Here is a 27,406-nt window from a genome sequence, read left to right as displayed (position 1 = left end):
AATGATGGGAAATAAAACTGGTTCTTAACAGCTGTTAGTATGCATTATGAATGAGTTTTTCCTACTTTTTACCACTTGAATTTTACCAATTGCGTCCCATCCTCCTCTCTGCTCTGTCCCCTCCTGCACCCACCCCACCCCCCAGCCTTTGCAAGCATTTAGGGAGAGAGCCAGCAGATGGGAGGACTCTTTCTGTTTCTTAAATAAGTAGGTTAGTGAACCTGGTACAGTAGCTCAGTTGTCTAATACTCCCCTTGCAAGCATCAGGATCCCATATGGGCACCACTTCATGTCACAGCTGCTCCACTTCTCATCCAGCTCCCTGCTTATGACCTGGGAAAGCAATAGAGGATGGCCAAAGTCTTGGGACCCTGCACCCAAAGAGGAGTAGTCTGATTCGTGGATTCAGATTGGTTCAGCTGCAGCTATTGAGGTCATTTGGGGAGTGAACCAGCAGATGGAAAATCTTTCTGTCTCTCCTTCTAGCTATAAATCTTACTTCCTAATAAAAGTAAATAAGTCTGGGCCCGTAGTGGTTAAAGTCCTCACCTTGATATGCGCCGGGATCCCATACGGGTGCTGGTTCTAATCCCGGCGGCCCCGCTTCCATCCAGCTCCCTGCTTGTGGTCTGGGAAAGCAGTGGAGGATGGCCCAAAGCCTTGGGACCCTGCACCCACGTGGGAGACCCGGAAGAGCTCCTGCTGCTGGCTTCAGGTTGGCTCAGCTCCAGCCGTTGCAGCCGCTTGGGGAGTGAAACATCGGACAGAAGATCTTCCTCTCTGTCTCTCCTCCTCTGTGTATATCCACCTTTCCAATAAAAATAAATAAAATCTGGCCCAGTGGCGTGGCCTTGCAGCTAAAGTCCTCGCCTTGAACGCGCTGGGATCCTATATGGGCGCCAGTTCTAATCCCGGCAGATCCACTTCCCATCCAGCTCCCTGCTTGTGGCCTGGGAAAGCAGTCGAGGACGGCCCAAGGCTTTGGGACCCTGCACTCGCGTGGGAGACCCGGAAGAGGTTCCAGGTTCCCGGCTTTGGATCGGCGCAGCACCAGCCCGTTGCAGCTCACTTGGGGAGTGAATCATTGGACGGCAGATCTTCCTCTCTGTCTCTCCTCCTCTCTGTATATCAGACTTTGTAATAAAAATAAATAAATTTTAAATAAATAAATAAATAAAATCTTTTTTATAAAAGTATATAAATCTTTAAAAATATGTAATTAAGTAAGTGAAATAAACCGTGGGTATGAGAACCTAGGTCAGAGCTTTGCTAACTTGAGTGGCCGTAGGAATCACCTGGGCATCTTACACAATGCAAGTCCAGCCCACGTGGGTCTGAGATTCTACTCTCCCAATAAACTCCTAGGTGTTGCCTGCGACTGCAGCTCTGGGGCTCTGAGTTCCAAACACCTAATTGTATTCATTGCCAGAAATTATAGATGCAGTGATACTCTCCGCAGTGTGTCATAGTATCAGTATGAAAGCCTCAGAATCTTAAGGTGACTTCTGAAAGGCCGGGCTGTGGTATGATTGATACACTTCCAGTCAAGTGTATTTTACAGTATCTTAACTCTTTAAAAATTGATTATGCATTCTGGCTGCATGGTACCTACCTATCAGCTAGGCAATATTATTAATCATATCTTCCTACTTCATCTAGTCCAAGTTTATTAAGCGCTATAGGAGCCCACATATATAATGAAGTTTTCTCTAAAACTGTTATAGCAGAGTTTATTTACATGTGTCTTCTTTTTCTAAAAGATTTATTTATTTTTATTATCAAGTCAGATATACAGAGAGGAGGAGAGACAGAGAGCAAGATCCTCCATCCAATGATTCACTCCCCCAAAGTGACTGCAACGGCTGGTGCTGTGCCGATCTTAAGCCAGGAGCCAGGAACCTCCTCCAGCTCTCCCACGCTGGTGCAGATTGGTCCCAAAGTATTGGGCCATCCTCAGCTGCTCTCCCAGGCCACAAGCAGGGAGCTGGATGGGAAGAAGAGCTGCTGGGATCAGAACCAGTGCCCACACGGGATCCCGGTGCATTCAATGCGAGAACTTTAGCTGCTAGGCCACGGCGCTGGACCCTACATGTGGCTTCTTACAAAGGGGTATTACAAAGTTTCCTATCAATTATGTATCATTTCCAGCAAAGCACTGCCTTAAGAAAACATTAAAATTATCTCAACCAGTGCCAGTTTTAAATACTGGTAGAGGTTGTCAGAGAATTGTAGAGAAAGTAGCAAAGAAATTGAACATGAATTTGACCATTTTTTTCCTCACTGTCATTGGTGTGGCAATCAATGGAAACAGACCTTTTAGAGGTCACTTTAACAAATAATATGTGCTTCTATTGTGAAGATTAAGACATGCCTGCAGGATGCATTAGAGGAACAGCAATGCCAATACATCATTCCCATGGATATCTGTTATGGAATGAATTGTGTCCCCCAAATTCATATGTTGATGCCCTAACCCCCAGTGTGACACTGTTTGGGTCAGGGGTTAGATGAAGTCATGGGGTGGACCCTAATCTCATAGGCCTGGTATCATTATGAGAAGAGCAGATTTGTTGGCAGGTAAGTGTAGAAGAAAGACCAGACTGTGTGAAGAAACTGTGGAAGCCAACAAGTGATATCTTTGGAGAAAACACATTTGCTGACACCTTGCCCTTGGACTTCAGCTGCAGTTTCCTAGGCTACCCGGGGTGCAGCATTTTATTGGGATAGCTCTAACTCAGTCTCTCAGCGTGCAGGTTCCAGTGGTGGAATATCTTGATAAAGGAGGTGGGTGGATAGATGCTAAGCCCCCGACACCTTCTAGATAACTCAGAGTGACCCTGGGGGTGAAAAAGATGTTTGTGAAGAGTTAGATAGCAACTGTATCATGAAATAAGCATGGAAAAAGCAATGCTATAAAAGCAGCATTTTTAAATATCAAAAATTAACATTTGACTATCTCATCTCTCATACTACCTGAATCTGTAAGAAAGCTTTTTTTGGCTGAGTTTTTACTGTGGGAAATGAGAGTTTGCTTTATAATTAAGAGTTCTGCAACTAGCCTTTGCTTTCAAATTAGTACGGAATAAAGCTCTATGAAAAAATACTATGATATTTAATACTGATGACATGTTAAATTAGCATTGAAAAGAAAGTGACATTATTGTGCATAGAGTTTCCTTTATTAAAGTGAGTTTCAACTAAGTAGTGCTGTTCGGGTAGGTTGGGTGGGGGTTGATCTATATAATGCATATAGTATAAATAACTTTTAAAATAATATACCCACTCAGAGGCCTCTCTAGACCATACCCCAGCAGCAGCTTCACTACTCATCCTTCTGCCTGGCAGGTCGGCTGTCTGGGAAGAAGACAGTTATTTTCTGATTCAGGAGAAATGCTGATGTCCCCTGAGTACAAAAGCAGCCATCCAGGGATGTCTTCTCTTTCTTTGGCTTTTTGGTATTCTTGCTGTCTTGAGAAACCGTGAGTTATGCATTCAAAAAAAAGTGCAAGGGAAATCAGTCTGTTCGCAATTTCCTTAGGGAGGGCATCACATCATGGAGGCAGCCTTCCCTGTGAAGGAGGCTATGTGGGAGCAAGCAGTGATGACCACACAGGGGACACATAAGCAAGCGTTCTAACCTAGGCATTCTAGGACAGAATGGACACAAGACATGCTTATGCCCTCAGCTTCAGTTTTCCTCGCAGACATTTCCACCAATATCAGATGCAATTGTACCAATCCAAAGAGTTTTTCTTGAAAAGGAATAAAACCTTGTGAAGTGTCTTATGTCAATAAAAATAACATGAATATCATTATTGCCTTTTGTTAAACTCAGAGGAGGCATAAAAGTAGATAGGAGGCTTTGAACTGGAGCCAGAGCTGCTGTCACAGGTGATTCAGGCGCATGTGGGCCTCATGCTCATGAATTTCATGTGTTCCCGAATCCCACCTAGTCCAAAGGACATCATGCCACTCCCAGAAAGGAATGAGTTCCATGACTCAGCAGTGAGAGTCGAACAGGGTTGGCATGCAGAGCTCACATCCCTGGTAGTGTGGGTCTCAGGGGAACCGGGTAAGCAACCAGCCTCGGCTGCCGCAGTGCCATATTCCTGCAGCACCTAGTAGGATTCGGCGTATACAGTAGGTGCCTCATAAGTCCAAATTAAACCAGTATGTGTCTTATCGTGTAGTTTCGGAAAGCTGGAGAAGAAACAGTGGAAATATGAGTGTCACTGAGAATTTACCATAGCCTTAACTGCTTTTTTCTCACCCCGTATTTCTGTGTTGCATGCCGTGAATAACAGGAAGTGCACAGAATCATCACAAGCATCTATGAGAAGATAGACCAATATATTAAGTTGAATAAAATGTACGCAGCTGGGAAGATGATCCGGGAGTATTTGTCAATGGCGTGGGTGTCGATCCGCATGCTCACATAGCTGCCCCTCTGGCTTTTCCTCTGCGGGGAGCTCCTCTCCGAGGCCAGGGTCAACTGCACCATCATCCTGTCCGGCTTCTCTCCGCTGTCAGGCCCGAAGCCAGCCAGGTCGTTCACCTCCCCATTGCTGTAACTGCCATCCAGCATCACAGCGCGGGGCTGAGGGAGCCCACATGTGCAGGGCAGCTGTGGACACAGCAACACAGGCAGGGATTCAAGGTCAGCAGTGACTCGAGCAAGTGTAGAGAAGCCTGTGACCTTTTTCTAGGTCCTTGCATTGCCAATTCAGGCAGGAAGGTAGGAAAATGATGATGGCACTACTGTGAACATTCTAAAATTGCATGTGTCTTTGGGTCTGGTGAAATGGTTCAGTGGCTAAATCCTGACCTTGCAAGCACCAGCATTCCACATGGGTGTCAACTCATATCCCAGCTGCTCCACTTCTCTTCTAGCTCCCTGCTTGTGGTCTGGGAAAGCAGTGGAGGACGGCCCAGGGCCTTGGGACCTTGCACTCACTTGGGAGACCTGGAAGATGCTCCGGGTTCCTGACTCCTGGCTTTGAATTGGCTCAGCTTGGGCCACTGCAGCCTTTTGGGGAGAGAACCAGTATATGGAGAATTTTTCTCTCTGTCTCTCCTTCTCTCTGCAGGTTTGATCTGCCTTTTCCAATAAAAATACTTTTTAAAATTTGCATGCACCTGTTTTTGTTGAACTATAGTCTACAGATTCACTCTTGGAAACAACACAGCATCATAGCAGAGACAACCAAGGCAGGGAGCTGGATGTAAATAAAGGAGCGGGGACTTGAGCTAATATTCATGGGTTGCCTGTGTCACAGGGGGCAGCTTAACCCACTGTGCCACAACACCAACCCCACATGGATACATAAATTGCCTGTTCTTCATGAAACCATCAATTGATAAAAGCCATTGGTAAAGATGTTTATAGATTGCATTATCACAAGTGGGTGTAAGAAAGAGAAAGGCCAGTATTTTTTGGTTTAACAGGTAAAGCTATACAGGCACTGGTTCAAATTCCAGCTGCTGTACGTTCAAACAAGCTCCTTGTTAATGCTGGGGGAGCAGCGGGAGATACAGTCACATGGGAGACCAGGAAAAAGCACCTGACTCCTTGCTTTGGCACGGCCCAGCCCTGGCCATTAGGGCCGAAGGAGAAGCACAAGAAAGAAAACTGTAGCATTGTGAGGATAGATTCGGGCTGTAAGCTTGGAGTCTTCTGGAGGCAATAAACATTGGGATTCCCTGGTGGGAAGAAAGATAACGCAGCAAAGACAGAGCTGCATGAAATCATGTTGGCCAGGAACTACCCTGGAATGAGCGAGCTCCTCCCTGGACGGTTCCTTTAGCGCGGCTCCATGTTCACAGTTTCCTCCACCATGTTGATTGTCACTTATTCTTCTCCTGAGCTTTCCTCACTAAGCTCTGAACACCATCAAGATGAAAGGGATCAAGCCTTGGGTAAGCTGGCCTGGCAACTCCTGGAGTATGACAGCTGCCAAAAGTGTCCCACCGCCTTCACCTAGATAGTTCTGCTTGCTTTTCACATCAACCCTGTGATGTAGCAGAACAGGTACATCCTGGCCTTGTCACCAACAAGGTTGCTGGGCTTGACCTGCTCAAGGTTGCTGGGCTTGACCCCACCCAACACCCCGTGGCGTCACCTTCTCCCGCAGCTTCCGCTCCTTCCGCTCCTGCACCGTGGTCAGGTAGTTGACGGCCGCGTACTCCAGCACGGAGAGGAACACGAACACGAAGCTGACCCAGAGGTAGATGTCCACCGCCTTGATGTAGGACACGCGGGGCATGGAGGCGTTCACGCCCGTGATGATGGTGGACATGGTCAGCACCGTCGTGATACCTGCAACCAACACGGGGGAGGAGTAAGTGCTGGCTTGTGTTTCCCCAGCCCTGGAGGGCCCTATGCCTCTGGCTTCTCCTCCCCGACTGCTCGCTCAGCCTACACTGTCTCTGGCCCAGCTAGCTACCTGGGGTTCTTCAAAATGGAGCTTCTGTGAAGCCTGTCCTGCTGCTCTGAGCCTCTTCCCTGCCAGCGCAGCCTGCACCACTGTCACAGCCTCTATCACTTCATCCTTCTGCAGAGAAGCTCAGGCAACTCCACATGAACACATCGACTTCAGTTCCTTCTCTCTCTCCTTAAGACATTCACTTATTTCTTATGTTTTTGAAAGCAGAGAAGCTGGGAGAGAGGAAGCGAGATCAGGGATCTTCCCTCTCCTGGCTCATTCCCCCCAGATGCTCACAACAGCTGGGCTTGGACAAGACTGAAGCCAGGTGGCAGGAATCCAATCTAGATCCCCGCCTGGGGGGTCCTAGTCCTGAGGCGTCGCTTGCTGCCTCCCCAGGTGCTTATTGGCAGGATGTTGGATCAGATAAGTGGGGACTGGCACCAGGCTTTCTGATAGGGGATGCAGGTGATTCCAAGGGTTATTTTAACTGCTAGGCCAGATGCCTGTACCTTAAACATATTAAAATATTAAAATATTTGGTGTGGGAGTTGTGACACTGTGAGTTAAGCTACCATTTGTGATGCTCACATCTCATATCACACTGCCAATTCAAGTCCTAGCTACTGTTTCTTATCCAACTCCTTGCTAATGTGCCTGGGAAGCACTGGATAATGGTTCATGTACTTGATTTCCTGCAGCCACTGGATGAGAACCAGATGGAGTTCCTGCCTGCTTGGCTTCAGACTGGCCCAGGGGATAGCAAGCACAAGATTTCTTTTTTCTTTTTTTTTTTTTAAGATGTATTTAATTTTTTTTTTATTGGAAAGTCAGATTTGCAGAGAGAAGGAAAGAGATTGAAAGATCTTTCATCTGCTGGTTCACTCCCCAAGTGGCCACAATGGCCGGAGCTGAGCCGATCTGAAACCAGAAGCCAGAAGCCAGGAGCCTCTCCGAGGTCTCCCACACGGACTCAGGGTTCCATGAGTTTGAGTCATTCTCTACTGCTTTCCCAGGCCACAAGAAGGGAGATGGATGGAAAATGGAGCAGCCGCAACACAAACCAGCAACCACATGGGATCCTGGCACATGCAAGGCAAGGACCACAGACACTAGGCTATTGCACCAGGCCTGCGAGTGGAAGATTTCTTTCTCTCTCTTGCTCTCATTTCTCACCTCCCTCCTGCTGTCACTCTGCTTTTCAAATATGTAAGTCTTTAGAAGAAGAGAGAAATTGCACATTTGAGTAGGAGTGGGTATACATCTGCTGTGGCTACGGCTCCATCAAGGGACAAAGAATGCACACAGTTAATTGTAACATCTGTGTTCCTGCTGCTGATGAAGAGCCCTGTCCTCCTGGGCCTGTACTATCAGCCAGGTACTTCCGGCAGCCACCCTTTCACTGGATCTGCCTCTCTACCCTCCTTCAGCAGTGTTGCACTTGAGAACTCCAAGGTCGGTTTTACCATGCATGGCACTTCACTTACAGGAGACATATTATAAAACCAGAATGTGTATTTGTTTAGCACAGAAAATGTTTGTGCTACAGAAACACTGTTAGAGGGCAGGGCATCTGTCCATGGAAATTTGCCCAGGATTTCAAATTAAGCTCAGAACATTTGCTTGGCAAGCATCAAATCGCAGGAGATTGGGGTCATGCCATGAGTCTGCTCCAACCCAGTTTCACGAAAGCCAGGAGGGTCACTCCCTCTCACAGTGCCTGAATGATCTCAGCGAGGGTGGGGTGCATGATGCATTGGATACAATGCTTGGATGGAGAGCTGATGGCAAGTAGCCCATTAACGCATGCTTATGGATGAGCGAGTGTCAAACTCAAGTCTGAATGGAATTACTGGAAGAGTTTAATGAAGATGCTGCTTCACTCAGGCTGATCCTCTAGTTGTGTGTGAAAGCCAGGACTCTTCTTTTGCATAGCTCCATCATAAACATGTCTCGATTCGCCTCCTGAAATATCCTGCCATAAAGTAGGACTCATTATACAGAAGAGCGGAGAAACCACCAGGAGACCATGGGAACCTCCAAGAACACTTGAGGTGAGCTATGGTGAACCTGTGGAGACTTGGATACACCTCTGTTTTATAAATTGCTTTTTTAAAAGATTTCTATGTGAAAGTCGGAGTTAAAAAGAGAGAGGGAGCAATAGACACACAGGGAGAAATGGCCTCCATCTGCTGGATTGCTCCTCAAACAGCCAAGATGTAAGTCTCGTATGTGGGTATATGGACTCAAGCACTTTTGCTGTTTTCTCAAGTGCATTAGCAGAGAACTGGATCAGAAGTGAAGCAGCTGGAACCTGAACCAGTGCCCATATGGAATGTCAGTGTCCCAGGTGGAAGAATAGCTCACTATGCTACAAATGCCAGTCCTTATAGATTTTTGAATTATGAGACCTGTGAATGAATAACTCGAAAGTTTTCCCAGTTGTAATGCCAAATGTGATACAGGAGTACTTTGCAAGGCATGGTTTTACCTGGAAAGACGGTCCTTGTATTTTCAGATGTGTTCAAGGTACATGAGATGTTCCTTACCCAAGGGAACTCTAGCAGGCACAGCTCTGCGGTCAATCCAGAAGGACACCCAGGACAGCATGACCATCAGGGTGGCGGGGAAATAGGTTTGGAGCAAGAAGAAGAAGATGTGGCGGCGCAAGGTGAAGTTGATGTACAGACGGTTGTACCAGCCTTAGGGTTGGTGGTGAGGGGGGGAGACACAGGAAACAAAAAGAGCGCACATCACCATAGCTACTCAGATTCTCATAAAACAAACTGGAATTTGGGGATAATAAATGTCCTAGACACTCCACTGGAACATTACCTACCTTTGTAAGGTGGAAGAGAGGCAAACCATAGGACTGAGTAATGAAATGGTAACCCACATCACCCAGGGGAATTTAGCTCAAAGCAAAACAAAACAAAACAAAAACCTTGAGCCTCTGTCTCGTATGGAAAGACAGCTCTTCGATGACATCATTTATGCTCCTGTGAGTCAAAGCAAGGTCTAGAGTCCGGCAGATCAGCAGCCTCTGCTTGCCTGGGAGCTCATCATAAATGCAGATGCTGGGGTTATCACCTGGGCTGCTGAACCACAGCATGGCATCGAATATTCCCCACAAGGTTTGGAAGCATGTCATTGTTTGAGAAGCCCTGATGTACATAACCTCTTTCGGTTTCTTTAAGGGAGGAGCTGTGTCTTTAGCTAAAACATAAAACTGAACACAGCATTGTATTTAGGAAGTGGATGAAGGATTACAGATCCAGCTGTGCTAGCTATCTCCACCCTGTGTTCTTTACCAGGAAAAGACATGCAGTAGGAGTTGAAGGGAAAGGAAAGACAATAGAATGAGAGAAAAAGGCAAGGAAAACTTTAGAAGCCTAGGACTGAACATAGAATGTCCATTTGGCAAAACGAAGTCATAAACTCGACCTCCTAGGAAAATCTCTAAATACTAACAAATGATTGTGGAGGGACTGTCCAGACACCCAGGGTCTTTACACAAACCATAACTCACAGGTGATAGATACAGAGAAGCTGTGCTGTTGAAAGCAAGGGCTGTTGAGAGCTGACTTCAGCTCTAGCGCAAGGCAGGCTGCCAAAACGAAGGCCACAGAACACGTCCCTGGTCAACCAGGCACTTGATTTAGAAACCTGCATCTTGGTCTGCAGAGCAACAGCCTGTGGCTTTTGTCCAGGGGCTTAGCAGAGGGTCATAGCAGGGGCTGTGTCAACATGGTAGCAATAGGGTACTGCATGATACAGCATTAAGGTAGAACTAGGTGGAACAGAGAGAAAAGGAATGAAAAAAAAAAAAAACAGTGAAATTGAGTTTGTTTCTTGCTGTAGAGGAGGGCTGCTGGTGAGCTATTAGGGTCATGATGCCAGCATTTGCAGCTGGCAATACAGTTTTCTCAAATAACCCTACTTTTGTTTGAGTCCTTACCAATATTTTCCAAATTATCACTTCTGATGCATTGGTGGCATCAAAATATCATCTCCACGCCCTGTTTCCATCAACTTGACTTCACCTAGGACTCCTGTCCTGGATCCAAACACAAGTGACACAGGTTCTGCTCACTCAACACCCCAGTCCCGCCGTTCCTGACACAGGATGAACCAAGGGCCAAACTCAAACGCAGCCACAGACTCACCTGTGCTGCTGTAGAAGGCCAGCTTAGTGGTGGTGTGGAATTCTTGGATGAGGAACTGGGAAAGCGAGATCCTTTCATCTGTCTTTAAGGAGTCGTTGCCCTTCTTCCAGTACAGCATGAGGTCATCTTCCGTGTAGGCATCTGAAACGATGGTGGCCAGCGTCAGGAGCACGAGAGTGGCAGCACCAGCCAGTCGGGGAGCCAGGTGGAAGCTGCGGGTCCTGATTTCCTACACAAACTAGTGTCTTTGTGTTTATATAAACAAACCACAGGCTAAGCAAAATCCACAAGGATGACACTGATTTTCCCCAGTCTTTTTTTTTTTAAAGATTTATTTATTTTATTACAAAGTCAGATATATAGAGAGGAGGAGAGACAGAAAGGAAGATCTTCCATCTAATGATTCACTCCCCAAGTGAGCCGCAACGGCCGGTGCTGCACCGATCCGAAGCCGGGAACCAGGAACCTCTTCCAGGTCTCCCACGTGGGTGCAGTGTCCCAATGCATTGGGCCGTCCTCAACTGCTTTCCCAGGCCACAAGCAGGGAGCTGGATGGGAAGTGGATCTGTCGGGATTAGAACCGGTGCCCATATGAGATCCCGGGGCGTTCAAGGCGAGGACTTTAGCCACTAGGCCACGCCACTGGGCCCGATTCTCCCCAGTGTTACAAAAGTCACCAGAGCAGCACTCTCAAGCCTCAATGCTCATTAATTCTTGCAAACAAAAAAGCAAAAACAAGGACTAACCTGGACTGGGTGTCAGTGCAGCAATTAAGGTACCCCTGGGAGAGGGCCTGGGTTCAAGTCCCAGCTATTCAGCTTCTTTTCCAGCTTCTTGCTAATTGCACTCTGAGAGGCAGCAAATGACAGCTAAGTCTTTGGGTTCCTGCTGCCCAAAATAGAAACCCAGACAGAGTTTCAGTCTCTGGGCTTTAACATGGCCCAATTCTGGCTCTAACGGGCATTTGGGAAATCAGTCAGTAGATGGAAGATCTCTTTCATTCTCGCTCCTTTCTTTCTTCCCTTTTGTAGGGAGCGGCCGACCCCACATGGATGAGGGGCTTCAAGATGGCGGCTGGCCAAGTGCCAGGAGGCGGGACTTGTCCCGCCAGAAGGCAGGCAGGAAGTCACAAGGACAGGCCAATTCTCCCTCGCTGCGATTGCTAGCCTATCAGATAGCACCCGTGGACCACGGGCAGAAGTGATTGGTGGAAGAACTGTATATAAGCAGCTCGCTTTCGGCAATAAACCCTTTTGGTTCGCCCTCTCTTTTTGGCTCGTCTCTCTCCCTTTTTTGATTCATGACATTCTGGTGGCCCGTACGGGGAGAACACAGAAATGGGAAGAAATGTGGGAAGAAGGGTGGTGGAAAACGGGAGGAAGGGTGGCGGAAGAAGCGGGTAGGAAAGCTTAGACCAATGGGTACAGGAGCAGCGGAGAGAAGGTTTTAAACGCAGCCATTTTTGCCAGTTTTCACTGGACCTCCAAGAGTATGACTCGGCGTTTTTAGTGTTGCCGCTGCTGGATGGCGGCAACAAGTGGTGGCCCGTACGGGAAAAACTTCCAGCCTGCGCCAGCATAGAAAAGCAAACAGGGAAAACAAGTGGCTGAGACAGAAATTTTTCGGCCTACGCCGGCATAAGAAAAACAGAGACAGAAAATTTTCGGCCTGCGCTGGCATAAGAAAAACAGCAGAGAGAGACAAATTTTTCGGCCTGCGCTGGCATAGGAAAAGCGGCAGAGAGGGAATTTTTCAGCCTGTGCTGGCATTGGAAGAAAAGCGACAGAGAGTACCTACGTACGGGGTATTCCTAGCCTGTGCCAGCATAAGTGTATAGAGTCAAAGTTATTTTATTTTGTGCCCTAAGAGGCGGGATTTTTCTTTGCCCAGATAGACGGGATTGCCCGAAGTGGCAGAAATTGCCCAGAGAGGTGGAATTGCCCAGAGCAGTGGGGCAGCTCAGTGGCACCTGAGCGACTGCAGTGGCGGCAGCGCCTCGAGCATCTCAGGCTGCAGAGCCAACACCACTGATTCTTCTGAATCTCCTTCCTCAGCCGCTCAGGGTTTTATAGGACGAAAGCACCATGGAGTTTTATGAGTCAGCAGATTTTATTGTTTTTATTCCTTCCATTGTCATTACAGTAACTTTCCTCTTCTGGCTTTTTATGAAAGAGACACTGTATGAGGAAGTTCTTGCAAAACAGAAGAGAGAACAAAAGCGAGATTTTAAATTATCTGATGCTTTGGCTGTAGAAGATGAGCAAGTTGTATCTGCTCTACTGAATGTGGTTGAAACTTCTAGTGTTCGGGAGGATTATCTGTTGGAAAGAGGAAGTCAAGCCTCCCAAGTAGATTCTGACTCCAAGGAAGGAAATGATAGTGAAAAAAGGGAATTTACAGGGGAGGAGCTGGAACGGCACGCTTCGAAGCTGCAAAGAGTGCCGTCTGCCCCCTCCCCCATCCGCTTATAACCCCATTGGGTCATGCTGCCATGGGGCATGTGCCTGCGGTGCCAATGCCCCACGGGGATAGAAGGAAGCTATGTCTTCCTCCTCTGTGTTTCCAGTCTTAGAGGACCAAAATCAACAAAGATATTATCAGCCTATAAATTTTAAGATGATAAAGGAGTTAAAAGAGGCAGTCATGTCCTGTGGACCCCAAGCAGCTTTTACAATAGCATTATTGGAGACCCTTGCCACCCAAACTTTAACCCCTGATGATTGGATGAATTTGACTCGTGCTACCCTTTCTGGTGGTCAGTATTTAAATTGGAAGGTGGCATACCGAGAGTTTTGTTCAGACACTGTGAGGCATAATGCTGCTGCAGGAAACTTCCAGTGGAATTTAGAGACAGGCACTGGGGATCTAGAGGGAAGTCTCTCCAAAGTTATTTAAGGAGCCAATGAGCCTTATACGGATTTTGTAGCTAGACTTACTCAAACTGCTTCGAGAATTTTGGGGGAGGTGGAGTCAGCAATGCTTTTGGTAAAGCAGTTAGCATATAAACAGGCTAATAAATGGTGCCAAAAGGCAATAAAGCTGTGGAAGCGTAGGGGAAAAAAACACAATGGAAACTATGCTATATAAACAGAAAAGGGGGAATAAGGGATCAATATAGATCCCCAAAGGACAAGCTAGTTATTTTTTCAGGTGAGAATTAATATTAGTAATTCTGTGCCATCACCCTGCATTGTATTGACTAATTAGACCTTGGGAAAATTTCAGCCTCATCCCAAATCAATTGGAGCACTCTCCAGGTCTGTGTGGAAAATTTTCTCACAGATAAAAACAGTACATTTAGAGGACTTAAGTATTCTTAACAGAATCCTATGCAGAGTATAACCACAAATTCTTTTGAGGTGAGGTCTCCATTTGTGCTGTGGGAGCAGCAATGTCATGATTCTTGGAGGCCAGTTGCAGAATTGCTTCTATTTCTATTCAGGTAATGATACTTTTGAGAGCTAGGTAGCAGTGGTTAATTGCATTGTTTTTCTTTTAGGCCCACTTCTGTGTGCCTGAAGCTTCTGTTTCTGTTTCTTGTTAGCAATGCTAGTTAGGTAGGGAAAAATTGTAACCATCTATGCCACCCAGGTTGAGCTGGCTTCTGTGGAACAATGGTTTTGTCATGGGTATAATATATGATCTGCTAGGGCAGACATTGGCTAGGGTATTTGTCCCTTGTAGGGTTATTGTGCCTCGTGATCTTCCTGCTTGTCTGGTTTATGTGCCTGAGATATCGGCAAGATAATGCCATTATGCAACAGGCCCTGATGGCCCTGGGAGCAGTGGCCTCCCCCCCAGGTATAGTTAAGCATGCTAGACCAGTAGTCAAAGACAGGTAAGACCTGTGGGGGACACTTACCAACCTAAGACAGGGCGTAGAGCTGGAAGCTCTGCCACCCAATGACGGGTAAGGAGGTAGTCCTGCTGTGAGCGACCTAAGACAGGCACGGCCTCACTTAAATAAAAAGGGGGGAGATGTGGGAAGCGGCCGACCCCACATGGATGAGGGGCTTCAAGATGGCGGCTGGCCAAGTGCCAGGAGGTGGGACTTGTCCCGCCAGAAGGCAGGCAGGAAGTCACAAGGACAGGCCAATTCTCCCTCGCTGCGATTGCTAGCCTATCAGATAGCACCCGTGGACCACGGGCAGAAGTGATTGGTGGAAGAACTGTATATAAGCAGCTCGCTTTCGGCAATAAACCCTTTTGGTTCGCCCTCTCTTTGGTTCGTCTCTCTCCCTTTTTTGATTCATGACATTCTGGTGGCCCATACGGGGAGAATACAGAAATGGGAAGAAATGTGGGAAGAAGGGTGGTGGAAAACGGGAGGAAGGGTGGCGGAAGAAGCGGGTAGGAAAGCTTAGACCAATGGGTACAGGAGCAGCGAAGAGAAGGTTTTAAACGCAGCCATTTTTGCCAGTTTTCACTGGACCTCCAAGAGTATGACTCGGCGTTTTTAGTGTTGCCGCTGCTGGATGGCAGAAACACCCTTTCTCCTTCCCTTTCTAATAAAATGAAAATAAATGAAAAAATTTGAATGGCTCACCCTATAAAACTTCCTGCCATAATTACATTAAAGAAAATGAATCCCTATTTTTATAGGACAGATTTCACACAGGTCAGCCACATCAAGCAGAATCATTTAGATGTTTTTAAAAATTCTTTCAAAGGGTGAACATTTTCAGTTTATAGAAAATGTTTGTAAACTCGATCAGGTAATCAGGATGGAGAATTGAGGATGGAACAAGACTGTTCTCTGCGGGCCCCTAGTTGTTCTCACCCAGGGTGAAATCAAAGTGATTTCATGCTTATCCTCCTCTGGGTTTCCAGGGTCCCCACACCCACCAGCTTCAGGTGAGTACATGTCTGTGTGCACTTGAACAAGCCTACCTGCATGAGGGAGGACCTGATGGAGTTGCCAGTCTTCTCTGCTTACGTATAAATTTTCCCTATGGCACTCCCTGGCACTATTTTATTCCATTTCTAATCCCCGACCTGTGTGAAGGTACTCACACTTAGCAAGAAGGTCTTTGGTGGATGTGACTAATATCTGTAACCAGTGGATTTGAAGTGAAGAAGATGATCCTGCAAAATCAAGTGAGCCTAATCTAATCAGATGAGAGACCTGAAAAGCAGAGCTGAGGTTTCCTGGAAAGAGAAATTCACCCGTGGAGTGCAGCCTTGCTCCTGCCCAAGAGTTCCCAGCCTGTCCTCCCGAAGGCTGCCCTGCAGAGAGGGACTTACCCATCCAGCTCCCACCAGCCCACAGACCATTCCTGACAATGGATCTCCTGCCGTGCTTACCCGACTGGCTCTTTTCTCTGGCAAGCCCCACTGATAGAACCTGAATGCAGCTGCATTGTGATGGGAGCAATGGGGAGTACAAGACTCTGGACCAGCAACTTTGTCTTCAAGCCCTGTTCTGTCACTTAGCCCTGAGTCCTAGGCGAATTGGGGGAGATAATTTCACAGGGACCTTGTAGGGTTAAAATAACAAATGTGCAAAAATGTAGACCCTCTCTCTTGCACACTGAAGCTCCCCACATTCCTCTGCCCAAGAAGATTGAAACTTGGTGACCACTGACCCACTGTCACAAACCAGGTTAGCCTACCCGTGAGCTGGAGTAGATGGAGAGACAATAACACCCATCAGAAAGAGGAGAGCAAATGTGTAGAGAAGAAATGTGGGTGCCGAGTCTGACTGCACTGCCTTAGCCTGCTATTCTGGGAGTCTGGTTTTTATTGCTTTTTGTTATGATGATTTTATGATTATTTGAGAGGGAGAGAGGGGAGGCCTATAATGGTTTAGTCCAGAATGAAGCCAGAAATTTGGAACCCAATCCAAGTCTCTCACATGAGTGGCAGGTACCAATTACTTGAGCCAAAACCTGCTGCCTCCCAGAGGAAGCTAGACTCAGGAAAAGAGTAGAGATCTGAACCCAGAGACTTTGGTACAGAACATAAGCATCTTAGGAGCTGGCATGTTGGCTCAACAGGCTAATCTTCCACCTGCAAGTGCTGGCATACCAAGCACCAGTTCAGGTCCCCGCTGCTACATCCTAATATAGTTCCCTGCTTATGGCCTGGGAAAGTAGTGGAGGATGGTCCAAGTCCCTGGGCCCCTGAACCCATGTGGGAAACCTGGAAGAGGTTCTTGGCTTTGGATTAGCTCAGCTCCAGCTCTTGTGGCCATTTGGGGAGTGAACCAGTGGATGGAAAATCTTTCTGTCTCTCCTTCTTGCTGTAAATCTGACATTCCAATAAAAATAAACAAATCTAAAAGTAGAAGACGAACATGGGCACCTTAACCACCTGGTCAAACTTCATCCCTGTTCTTTTTCTTCTTTTTAATAATGGTAAAACACATGTAACAGAGAATTTGCCACCATGATCATTTCGAAGTGTGCAGGTCAGTGATATTAAATACACTTAAAACCCGGTACAGTCATCATCAACCCCCATTTCCAGAATACTTTCCATCTTGCAAAACTGGAGCCCTGTACCTGCTAAACAATAAATCCCCCTAGACCAGGGCCTAGCAAGCACCATTCCTCTGTCTGACCCTACAATTTTGATTACTCAAAGTACTTCACAAAAGCAGAATTACACAGTGATGGGCTTACTTTATTAAAGTTTCATCCACGTCATGATGTGTGTCAGAATTTCTATCTTGAGTTTGTATAAAATTTCATTCTGTGCATTAACCACATTTTCTTATATATTTATGGACAATTGAGTTGTTTTTGCATTTTTGCTGTGGTTCAAACTGCTATAATATGGGTATACGAATACCTTTTCAAGACCCTGCTTTCACTTCTCTCAGACATATACCCAGCAGTAGAATGTTGGGTCATAGGTAATTCTGTTTTCCATTTGTTGAAGAACTGCCACATTGTTTTTCATACTGATATCATTTTCTATTCCTACGTAGAGCACACTGGGTTTTAGTTCCGTATATCTCCACCAGCGCTAACTTGAGCTTCACTCCTGGCCTCACTTCCCATGCCAGCTTCCTGCTGGTGCACATCTCAGAAGGCAGCAGGGGACAGCTCAACTGCTTGAGTCCCTGTTACCCACATGGGAGACGTGGGCTGAATTCCAGGCTCCTGGCTTTTTCCCGGCCCAACCTTACTTGCTGTATTTGGAAGGTAGAGCAGCAAGCAGAAGATCTCTGTGTGTATGTGTGTGTGTCCTTCATGTACTTCTTTTTTAAAATGTAAAAACTGTTAAAAAGAAGGCAGATTTGAGACTGAGCCCCTAGGTGGGCTCTGTATATGTGTGTGTTGGGCCAAGGGCTTGGAGGGTACCAACATTCCTAAAAGGACTCAGTCTCTGCCACCTCAAGAAAAAATCCTGGAAGATGCTGGGAAAGCCCAGATTCCCAGAACAAAGTTAAAATTCCTTATGACAGGACATTAGAAAAACAAATTCTGAGGACAGGAGATTTTAGTTACAAATTTGTTCCTCAGTTTGACAATCATCCCAGACTTACTGTCAGCCTGTAAAAGCCCAGTTATGATGGTGGTATGCATCCCGTTCCTGCCACTGAGCTTCCAGGTGTCTAGGGTTATGGAGGAGTCACATGCGGGTGTGTGTCTACTCACAGCTCTCAATTTCAAGCGAGCACGTCTGTGTGTCCAGAGGAAATCGGCTGAAGTCCATGTTGCACATCGCAGTCACGGTAACCCTGCAAACACAGACACAATCCAAGCTTTCAGAGTCTACAACAGACAAGCACAAAACGATAAAGCAAATGAGTAGGTCTCTGCTTCCTTCCAATGTGAGCAATGCCTCCTTATAAGGCATGATCAGTAAATCAGGAGCTAGACAAGTGGCTGATGAGGAATACCATTGTTGAAGTACTCATAGATGTCCATGTTTAATAGGGTCAAGGTGAGGCAAATAGCAAGTCTCTGCTAACTTGCAATATTCAAACATTTTAAAACAGTAATGATCACAATCAATGTGCCATGAAACAAAAACTTACACAGTGGTTTCTTTCCATTTTAATGTTATTGATTGCTTGCAGAGGGAGAGAGAGAGCACAGCTCCATATGTTGGCTCATTCCTCAAACACCCTCCCTGGCAGGGGCTGGCAACTGGGGATGCAGCTCAGGTTCCATATGGTGGCAGGAACCTAGGAGCCACCACTGCCACCCCCAGGACGGGCATTGGCAGGAAGCTAGAGTATGGGGCTAGAGGTGGACACTGTGCCCAGGCACTCTTACTTGGGATATTGGTATCTTCATCACTAGGTTAAATGTCTTCCCTGATAATGACTTATTAAAAGAAGCCACAGAATGAGGTGGAGGCTGTGGCACACCAGGATAAGCCACAACTTGGGACACCTGCATCCCTGGTTTGTGTCCTGGTTACTCTGCTTTTCTTGTTCCAATTCATTCTCCTGCTAATTCACATTCTGGGAGGCAGCAAATGACAGTTCAAGAACTAGTTGCTTCACTTCCCATTCAGTTCCCTACTTACGGCCTGGGAAAGCAGTAGAGGATAACCATGGCCTTGGGCCCCTGCACCTATAGGGGAGATTGGAAAGAATTTCCTGGTTCCCAGTTTTAGACTAGCCTGGCTTTGCGTGTTGTAGCCATATGGGGGAGTGAACCAACAGATGGAAGATCTCTCTCTGTCTTTCCTTCTCTCTTTGTAATGCTGGCTTTCAAGTAAAATAAATAAATCCTTCAATTTTTTCAAATCAAAATACAGCCTATGGGAGGGAATATAATTCTTTGTCACCTTAAGACATTCTCCCACACATGTACTTTCCAAACTGAATGATTGTTTCCCGGTTCTACTTCCATGTAAACTCCATCTTCTTTTATATTGAGGAGCCACTGGCAGCTGAGAAGTTAGGTATCTGTAACTGAGAGATGCACTTGCAGCTGGGGAGGCGAGGCACATCTGGGCAGAGCAGAGGGTGGCCCGTTCTGCCTACCTGAGGCTGTAGAGCACTTTGCCGTCAGGCTGCACACGTAGCATCACGTTGTCTGTGGTGGTGTCATGGATGAAGGAGCGCTTGGAGTGCACAAAGAACATGTCAGGGACCCAGATCTTCTTCACCAGCCGCCCATCAAATGTCATGCTGAGGTTGTTGGTGCTGGGGAAGGACAGCCTCTCATCCTTCCAGTAGTGCCTTAGGTAGAGGGTCATTGTGAAGTCCTGGGGACATAGAGAAGGACACACAATCCACTGAGATGTCTGCACTCATGCAGAGCCATCACCTGGCTGGGGATGCAAACTGAACCAAGGGAGTTCGTGCCCCTAGGGCCAGGTCTGCTCTAACAGGAGGAAGGGATTGCTGCAGGGAGGAACCTAGCAAGACACCTGTGACTAACCCCGACCCTGACGTTGACTGCCATGCTGAGATGGTAGGTGCTGAAAGTGCCACAGTAGATACCTGGGTGCATCTTGCAAACAGAGAGGGGTCAGATGGACCAACATCCAGGTTCCTGGCCCAGCAACAACCTGAGTAGTGCTCTCTGTTGGCTCCTGACTACCCCAGGGACCTGAGTTCTGTGGTGGAAATGCCCTTGGTCGTCCTTCTCTTCCCCATCTCAGTGTCTTCTGGGATCACTCTCCAAGCTAACTACCTAGTCTACAGCACTTGTCTCAGTCCTGTTTTTTGGGAGATCCAAATTGAGATCAGACTCAAAAACAGATCCAGTAAGTCAAGGCATTGTAGAATACTCTACTGTTTGCTTGTTTGTTTTTAAAATATGACTACCAAAAAGGCAGGATTGGGCAGGGCGGAAGTGCCACTTTTGTTTCTACGATAGTTTCAAAGCCGGGCAGGGTATCTGCTGACAGCTACTTGATGGCTGTGATCTGGAACCTTGTTGTTTACATTTGAGAGCCTTGGCCCAGCGAATGCATCCCCGTCTCCAGAGACTGGGCATCACAGAGGGAAAGGTCAAAGTCTTCTTCCAGGTGTTTTATCTCATGGGGAAGCAGGGGAGGACATTTGAGTTTATGTTATAACCTCCCTAAAGTCATATAAAATGAAGTATGGGGCTCCCCACCTACCCTGGGAGTCACAGACTGGGTGAATTCAGGTGCATGGACTTCCAGGCCTGTGAGAGGCCCAGACTCCTGGTTAGAGAAGCACTTACCATGTCGACCTCAGAGATGCTGTCCAAGCTCTCCACCTGCACATCCACACCAACAGGAATGGCTGGGCCTGGGGTAGGGCATGATGAAGCAGTCACCATTTTTAGTGGAACTTTTACAACGGGGGAGACCAGCAACAGTTACACATCTCCTGGAGCCCCAGAGTCATGGGATCTCTGAAGCTTTGATCATGTCAACCTGACACATAGACTGGCTTCTTGGAATATTCCAGCAAAGGTAAGCAAAGATTTAAATCGTTCAGGTGATTTTGAAGTGATAAGTTTAAAGGTAGCATTCTTCTTTGGTTCCACATGCTCACCAAATGTAGGGTGAGGATGGAGGTCAAAGGGCAGGTCTCATCTAAGAAACAGCTGACTCCTCAGCATGAGGTCAGCCACTTTTCTCTACATATATCTCATGGTTTTGCATCCTGTTTCATCAAGGAAGCTACTGGTTCTTGTCTGACCATGAGAAAGGCTTTGCTTGGTAATAGCACTCATCACCAAAGTCATGTTCATGCCATCTGCCAAATCCACAGATGGAGTAACTCCAAGAGAAATATGTTATATCAATATGGCCTTAAAATCATCATTTTGTGGTTGTTTGGGAGGAAGTAATTCTGGTCCCAAAAGCATTGAATATTTGTTCCCCCTAACTCTTACAGGAGTTCAGTCCCCAAAGTCTTATGTAAATGAGACTAAGACAGTGGAATAATACATCTGGAGATTCTAGAAGTGAGGCTTTTGGGAAGGGATTAGAGTGACTCAGGTCATGAGTATGGAGGTCCAAAATTTAATTCTGGTGGTTTTAGAATGAGAGCAAAACCACACAGACATAGAGAAATTGAAGGACTCCCACCTTGATGAGATGCAAACAGAGCTTGTATCACACTGGACATTGAAGCTCTGGAATAGTGAGCCAAAACAAACCTCTTTGCTTTATAAAGTAGTGTGCTTCAGGCATTTCATTATAGTAACAAAAATCTGACTAGAGACAGGTAGTTAATTAGCTTATTGGTTAGGAACCCAGCTAGGATGCTCCTATCCCATGTTAGAGTGCCTGGGTTTGATAGTCGGCTCTGGCTCCTGAGTTCAGCTTCCTGCTGATGAAGTAACAATGGATACAGCAACTGGAAGCATCAATGATTACCAAAGTAATTGAGTACCTGCCACTACATGGGATACCTGGATTAAGTTCTTGGCTCCTGGACTTGACCCAGTCCAACCCAAGCTGTTATGGGCATTTGGGAAGCAAATGAGAAGATAGGAGGTTTCTCTGTCTCTGCATCTTGAATAAATGAATGAATAAATATTTAAAAAAATTAAGATGACTGGGGTCAACATTGCAGTGTAGTGGATTAAGCTACTGTCTAGGGTAGCAGCATCCTATATGGGTGACAATTTGAGTTATGGCTCTTCTCCTGCCTATCCCATTCCCTGCCAATGTTCCTGAGAAAACAGCAGGTAGCCCAAGTGTTTGGGAACCTGCCACCCAAATGAGATACACAGAAATTCCTAGATTCTGGCCTCAGCCTGGTCCAGTCCTGGCCATTGTGAATATTTGCAGAGTGAATTGACAAGTAGGATACCTCTTTCTCTCTCCCTTCATCTCTATTTCTCTCTCTAACACTACCCTTCAAATAAACCTTTAAAATTTTTTAAATGTACTAAGATAAAATTGATAAAGGCTAAGAAAGCATCATAGAGTAAAGTAATTTCTTTCTCGTCTCTCCTTGCTTCATGATGTGGGGTAGGGCTGGAGTTCACTTGAATCCTCAAGGAGTGAGAAGATGGGTTTGGCTTTACATGCAGCAGATTATGGATGGACAGAGACACCTTTCTGGAACCTGTTTGTTCTTTGGGCTCAGGCAATCAAAGGAATGAGAGTAATTCTAAGCTTTGGGGGCAGGGGCAAGACCTCTGAAGGACAAACACATGGTGTTTGACACTGTTAGGGTGAAATCCGGCAGCTGGTGGCTAAGCTTCTAGTCTCAGCACTCCTCTGCACTGCATCTCCAGTTACTTAACTTCATTAAACCAAGCAGATCACACTCTACCTTTCAGCTCCCAAGCAAGAACAAACGGAGCCCAAGGTTCTATATCAGATGCATTCCCAGGAGGCCACTTCGGGCGGCTGCTACCCCATCTTTCCACACTCAGCTATTCGCCTCATTCATCGTGAGCACTTCCTGACCCTTAACTGGGGTCCAAGGACAGCTGACTGGCTCCTGGCCTGGTCACCCACTGGCCCGTGCCTTTCATGAATGTGCCAACAGCACACCAAGGCAGGGCAGGTGTTCAAAAAAATGAGGCAACAGTGCCATGTGCACCAGTACAACCACAGCAGAACTGACCAGGACAGGACAGGGCTTGGTGTGCCCTCGCCTTGGCCCTGACCACAGGCAAACACAGGACCCTCTGCTAAAAGACACCCTGACCCATCCCATACCTCCGAAGCCAGGCCTCATGCTGAAATCATGGTCGTCGATCCGCAGCAGCTGCTCTGACTTAGTCAAAGGTGACTTGGTGATGTCAGGACTGCGTTTCAGAATTGGGCTGTCCAGGAGGAAAAAGAAAGCCACCATGCTGAGCATGCACTGCAGTCAAGTCAGATAAAACCATCATGTAGCTGAGGCTTTTTACAGATATGGGGCCCGAGCCTCAGCTCAAGGGTTCTAAATTGGGTGGTATGGAAGTAAGGACCAGTCATTGGTGTTTTTAAGAGCTGCCAAGATGGTTGGGATGTGCACCTAGATGGAAAACTGCTGGTCCTGGGACTAGCAATAAAGCTCAGACTCCCTCACCCCCAAAGTACCTGGCTACTGAGAGTGAACAGGGAGCATTGAGTTGGAAAGTAGGGCCAGGGATGGTGGGCAGAGCCTGGCACCATGGAGCCCCATTGGCCACTCTGTGCAGGAAGGGCAGACTCGCCCTGGAATCAAAAGACAACCATTCTGTCTCTGAGGGAAGCAGCTTCTGAAGGGTACTTGGTGGTGGGGGCATGGGAGTTGACATTTCTACTCTGTCTAAATAGGGCATGGATGGATCTACAGAGCCTTGCACTTGGCCTTAAAAGGAAATACAGGGAACAGCATTGCAGCACAGCAATGAAGCCTACTCTTGTAAAGCTGGCATCCCACCTGCTCTACTCCAGATCTGGTTCCCTGCTAAGGCACCTGGCAAAGCAGAGAAAGATGGTCCAAGTATTTGGACCCTTACCATCCACATGGGAGATCTGGGTGGAGTTCTAAGCTCCTGTCTTTTGCCTGGCCCAACCTTGGCCATGGTGGCCATTTGGGGAGGGAGCCAGGAGGTGGAAGGATCTCTTTATCTCTGTCTCCCAAATAAAACAAACTCATCTTTAAAAATAAAGAAAGAAAATGAGAAGAGAGGAATGGAGAGGAATGGAGAGGAGAGGAGAGGAGAGGAGAGGAGAGGAGAGGAGAGGAGAGGAGAGGAGAGAAAAGAGGAGAGGAGAGGAGAGGTGAGGAGAGGAGAGGAAAGTCAGCCTCCCACCTTTGCCTTCATCCCTCCCTTCCCACCCTCAGGAACTTCTCCTATTGGTCTCTTGCCCATCTGTCCAGTCTGTTGTAGGAGGAAGTCAGACATCACACATATTCATCATTCTCCTCTTTCTGCTCTAAAGGTGAACCTATTACACCAATTCACCCACGTCTTGCTTTATCCATGTGCACTAGTCCCTGGATCTCTTTGGCACCCAGAGTCTCCTGCAGGGTGCAGTGTTCCCTCATGTGGCTGCAGAGCACCTGCTGGTACCAGGAGGGCTGCAATGGCCTTGAGCATTCTTTATTTGCACATCAACACTGCCTTTAGAATTCATGCAGACCCTGAACTGCTCTCCCCGCTCTGCCTGTCCCTACCACATGTACTTCCTCTCCCCAGCATGGCTCAGTTTGCAGGCTCAGCTTGCTTTAGCCTCCTGAAGGCTCATTAGGACTGAGGAGTCTAGAATCTTCCCTACAATCTCTGATCCAGACCAAGGCTCAAGAGTCTGCTTCTCTAACAAGGTCCCCAACACCACCATGGCTGCTGTTGTTCAGGCAGTGACACTTGGGGTCCCCATTCCAGAGTGTTCTTCATGCTCCCCTTGCACAGCCAGCTGCCTCATCACCAACAGGCCGTCCTTATATCCCTTGCTACCTTATTGCCTGAAGAACCCCTTTAGTACCCTGGAGAGCACAAAGTGGTTGAGCAGCCCTAAGACAGACTCTGACTTCCGTGCTGAGGTCGCCTATGTGCCTTTAAACAATTCGTTTCCTTTAAGCTCAGTTCCCCTGACAAAAGCAGTGTCCTGTGAGGAGTGTGAAGGGAAATGAGGCAAAGTGTGTACAAGTGTTTTCCCCTCTGAGTGCCCTGCCACAGTCGGTGGGGACCACTGTGAGGGACTGGCATGCTGGCAGCCAACAGGAAGCAGGCGAGGAGGAGACAGCTCACACCCTCCTCATCCAGTGCTATCCAGAAGCTGTCTTCTCCCTTTAGGCCCCGCCCTTCCTTCTGTGCCCACCTCACTTCCTCCTACCCCCCCTCTGCTTCCTCTTGTCTTCCTGCTTCCCCCTGAACCTGCCCTCCCAGTTTCTTCTGACTCTACCCCCTGCTTTCCGGACCCTCTACCCCTTCCTGATCCCTGGCAAGGCATGGTAGGGATGTAGGTGGCAGAGGGGAGACACTGCTGAAAGTCACTCCAGCCAAGGTACGGAGAGAACTGTCTTTAGAACAATACGCATGCATCGGTGGCCATACCTGCCTTGCTTGTGGGCATCTTCATGAGCTTCCCGTCTCTGTTTTTGAGGTCTGCTATGAAAATAAAACACAAAGATGCTCTAGAAACTATCTGGATACTCAGATCAGCAAAGCACCCCTCACCCTCTGGATTCACGCCAAGTGGAGCCATGGTCAAATGTGGGAGGAAATCCATGAAGTTGCAATATGTTGGTCTAGTCTTTGGATGGGGATTGGCCAAGTACCCACATGGGAAGGATTGATTACCAAGAGGCCTAATTTGGACACCTCTAGCGTACAGTATCACCCCCCACTGATCTACACAGGCCCCTGGCATTGATGCCATCTTTCAAATGGATTCTTGAGGGAAGACGTACAGAGTTTGACTTGGATCCACCATGACCCATGGAGAGTGATACCTTGCCAGGGGGAATGCTGGCTCCTTGGCTTCCTTGCCCTGGGGCTTACAGTCCAGGAGGAGTTAAGTGGTCAGTGTAGTTATTCCTCATTCTTGTTTGTTTGATGCCAACAACCAGAAATACCCATATCATTCCAAGGGTATAGATGATCATAGTATCTCCAGTCTGCTCCAATCATGTGATCCCTCGCTCAGGCCAACTGTTGCTCCTGGTCCATGGGGCCATCAACATACTTGGATGGTTTCCTGAACCCCACTCACATTTATGCCAGTTTCCCCTTTACTATGCAATGCTGTCTCCTATCAGGGTCCAACTGATACAGGCGTCACATCACAAAGGAGACCCAGAAATGTCATCATGCACGGTAGAGTTGAACAGTCAGGTGTAAACTTTGTAGGAGCAGAGCCCAAGGCAGAGAAAGGCAAAGTAGGGGAGGGGTTAGTCTCTGGGCCATGGGACATCACAGCTGATGGTCAGAAAAGGCAGCATGAGGCCATGGTCCAGCAAGGAGAGGTTCTGCTTCATACCCAGCACCTTGCATCTTTGCTGGCCTGTGTGGATGCTCAACAATGTTTTGAGTGAAGGAAGGAATCAGCTCCAGAAAAAGAAGACTGAACAAGACAGCTCTGCCCAGTTCTTACTTGGGCTTTGGGCCAGCCTGAACTGACTGAAGGCAGATTGGTCAAATTTTGAGATGCTACTGCCTTTGCTTTCATGGGCCTTGGGTTCTAGGCCATAGAAAACTGATTAAAAGGATCCTCAAAGGCCTTTTTGTTGTTATTTAATTTTTTTTTAATTTAATTTTTGTTCATTACAAAGATGAGGCAGTTGCAGAACCATTTAGGCCACTGGTTGGGATGGAGAGGATCACTGAAGAAGGTGGGGCAGGAGGAAGGGAAATGTTTCTGCCTTCTTTTGTGTGTTCACATGGCCAGGGGTAGAGTGGGCAAGAGGGTGCGCTGCTCCTTGCTGTCAGATTATATTACTGTCAGGGAACAGAGATGACCTTTTCATGCTGCCTCAGGGACCCTGATGGGAGAAGAACACCCTGGGGGTGTTACTTGATGGAGGACAGATAGATTGAGGTAGAGTGGCCTCAAGCCTGATTGTCCTAATTCTGATCCTTGTTTAGTGGACTGTTCTCACTGGACAGGTTCTTTCTATTCAGTGGCCATGCCTGTGTCCCCACATCATCTTAACTGCTCTGAGAGATTTTTGGCTTTGATGTACAAGAAGTGATAAACTCCATCTGTCCTTACACAGGCTCTTCATTGTTCTCCCTGTGTAAGTTCTAAGGCCTATTGGCTGTCCATATCTGCCCCCAGGGGGTCCACAGACTTAGGTGTTTGCTGTAGAACTTGGCCTGAAGTGTTGTTCAACTTGTTTTTCTTTACACCCTTGAGATCTTCTGTTGGATTAGAGCATCCAGCTGTCATCTTTTGTGTATATATGCTTCATGCTGGCAGGGGAGTGGCAACAGAGGTGGCCCAGTCCTGCAACATGTGCTCTGAGGCCAGACCACATATCTATAGGATATTCCC

General features: G+C 47.2%; 1 protein-coding gene across 1 annotated transcript in view; it reads right to left on the bottom strand.

The window, feature by feature from the left end:
• Positions 1-4,040: 4,040 nt before the first annotated feature.
• GABRR1 (gamma-aminobutyric acid type A receptor subunit rho1) overlaps positions 4,041-27,406 on the bottom strand; it is a 32,232-nt gene continuing 8,866 nt past the window's right edge. Inside the window, exons 2-9 of the mRNA XM_004580390.2 lie at positions 23,156-23,262; positions 20,710-20,777; positions 19,536-19,759; positions 18,193-18,275; positions 10,589-10,729; positions 8,972-9,124; positions 6,120-6,316; positions 4,041-4,624 (exon numbers count right to left, since the gene is read on the bottom strand). Coding sequence (XP_004580447.2) covers positions 4,331-4,624; positions 6,120-6,316; positions 8,972-9,124; positions 10,589-10,729; positions 18,193-18,275; positions 19,536-19,759; positions 20,710-20,777; positions 23,156-23,262 — 1,267 coding nt within the window. The 3' untranslated portion in view covers positions 4,041-4,330. The remainder of the gene's footprint in view (positions 4,625-6,119; positions 6,317-8,971; positions 9,125-10,588; positions 10,730-18,192; positions 18,276-19,535; positions 19,760-20,709; positions 20,778-23,155; positions 23,263-27,406) is intronic.

The sequence above is a fragment of the Ochotona princeps genome, chromosome 1 (assembly GCF_030435755.1).
Source record: "Ochotona princeps isolate mOchPri1 chromosome 1, mOchPri1.hap1, whole genome shotgun sequence".
In the NCBI taxonomy this organism is placed as follows: Eukaryota; Metazoa; Chordata; class Mammalia; order Lagomorpha; family Ochotonidae; genus Ochotona; species Ochotona princeps.
This window is presented reverse-complemented; position numbering and strand designations above follow the sequence as displayed.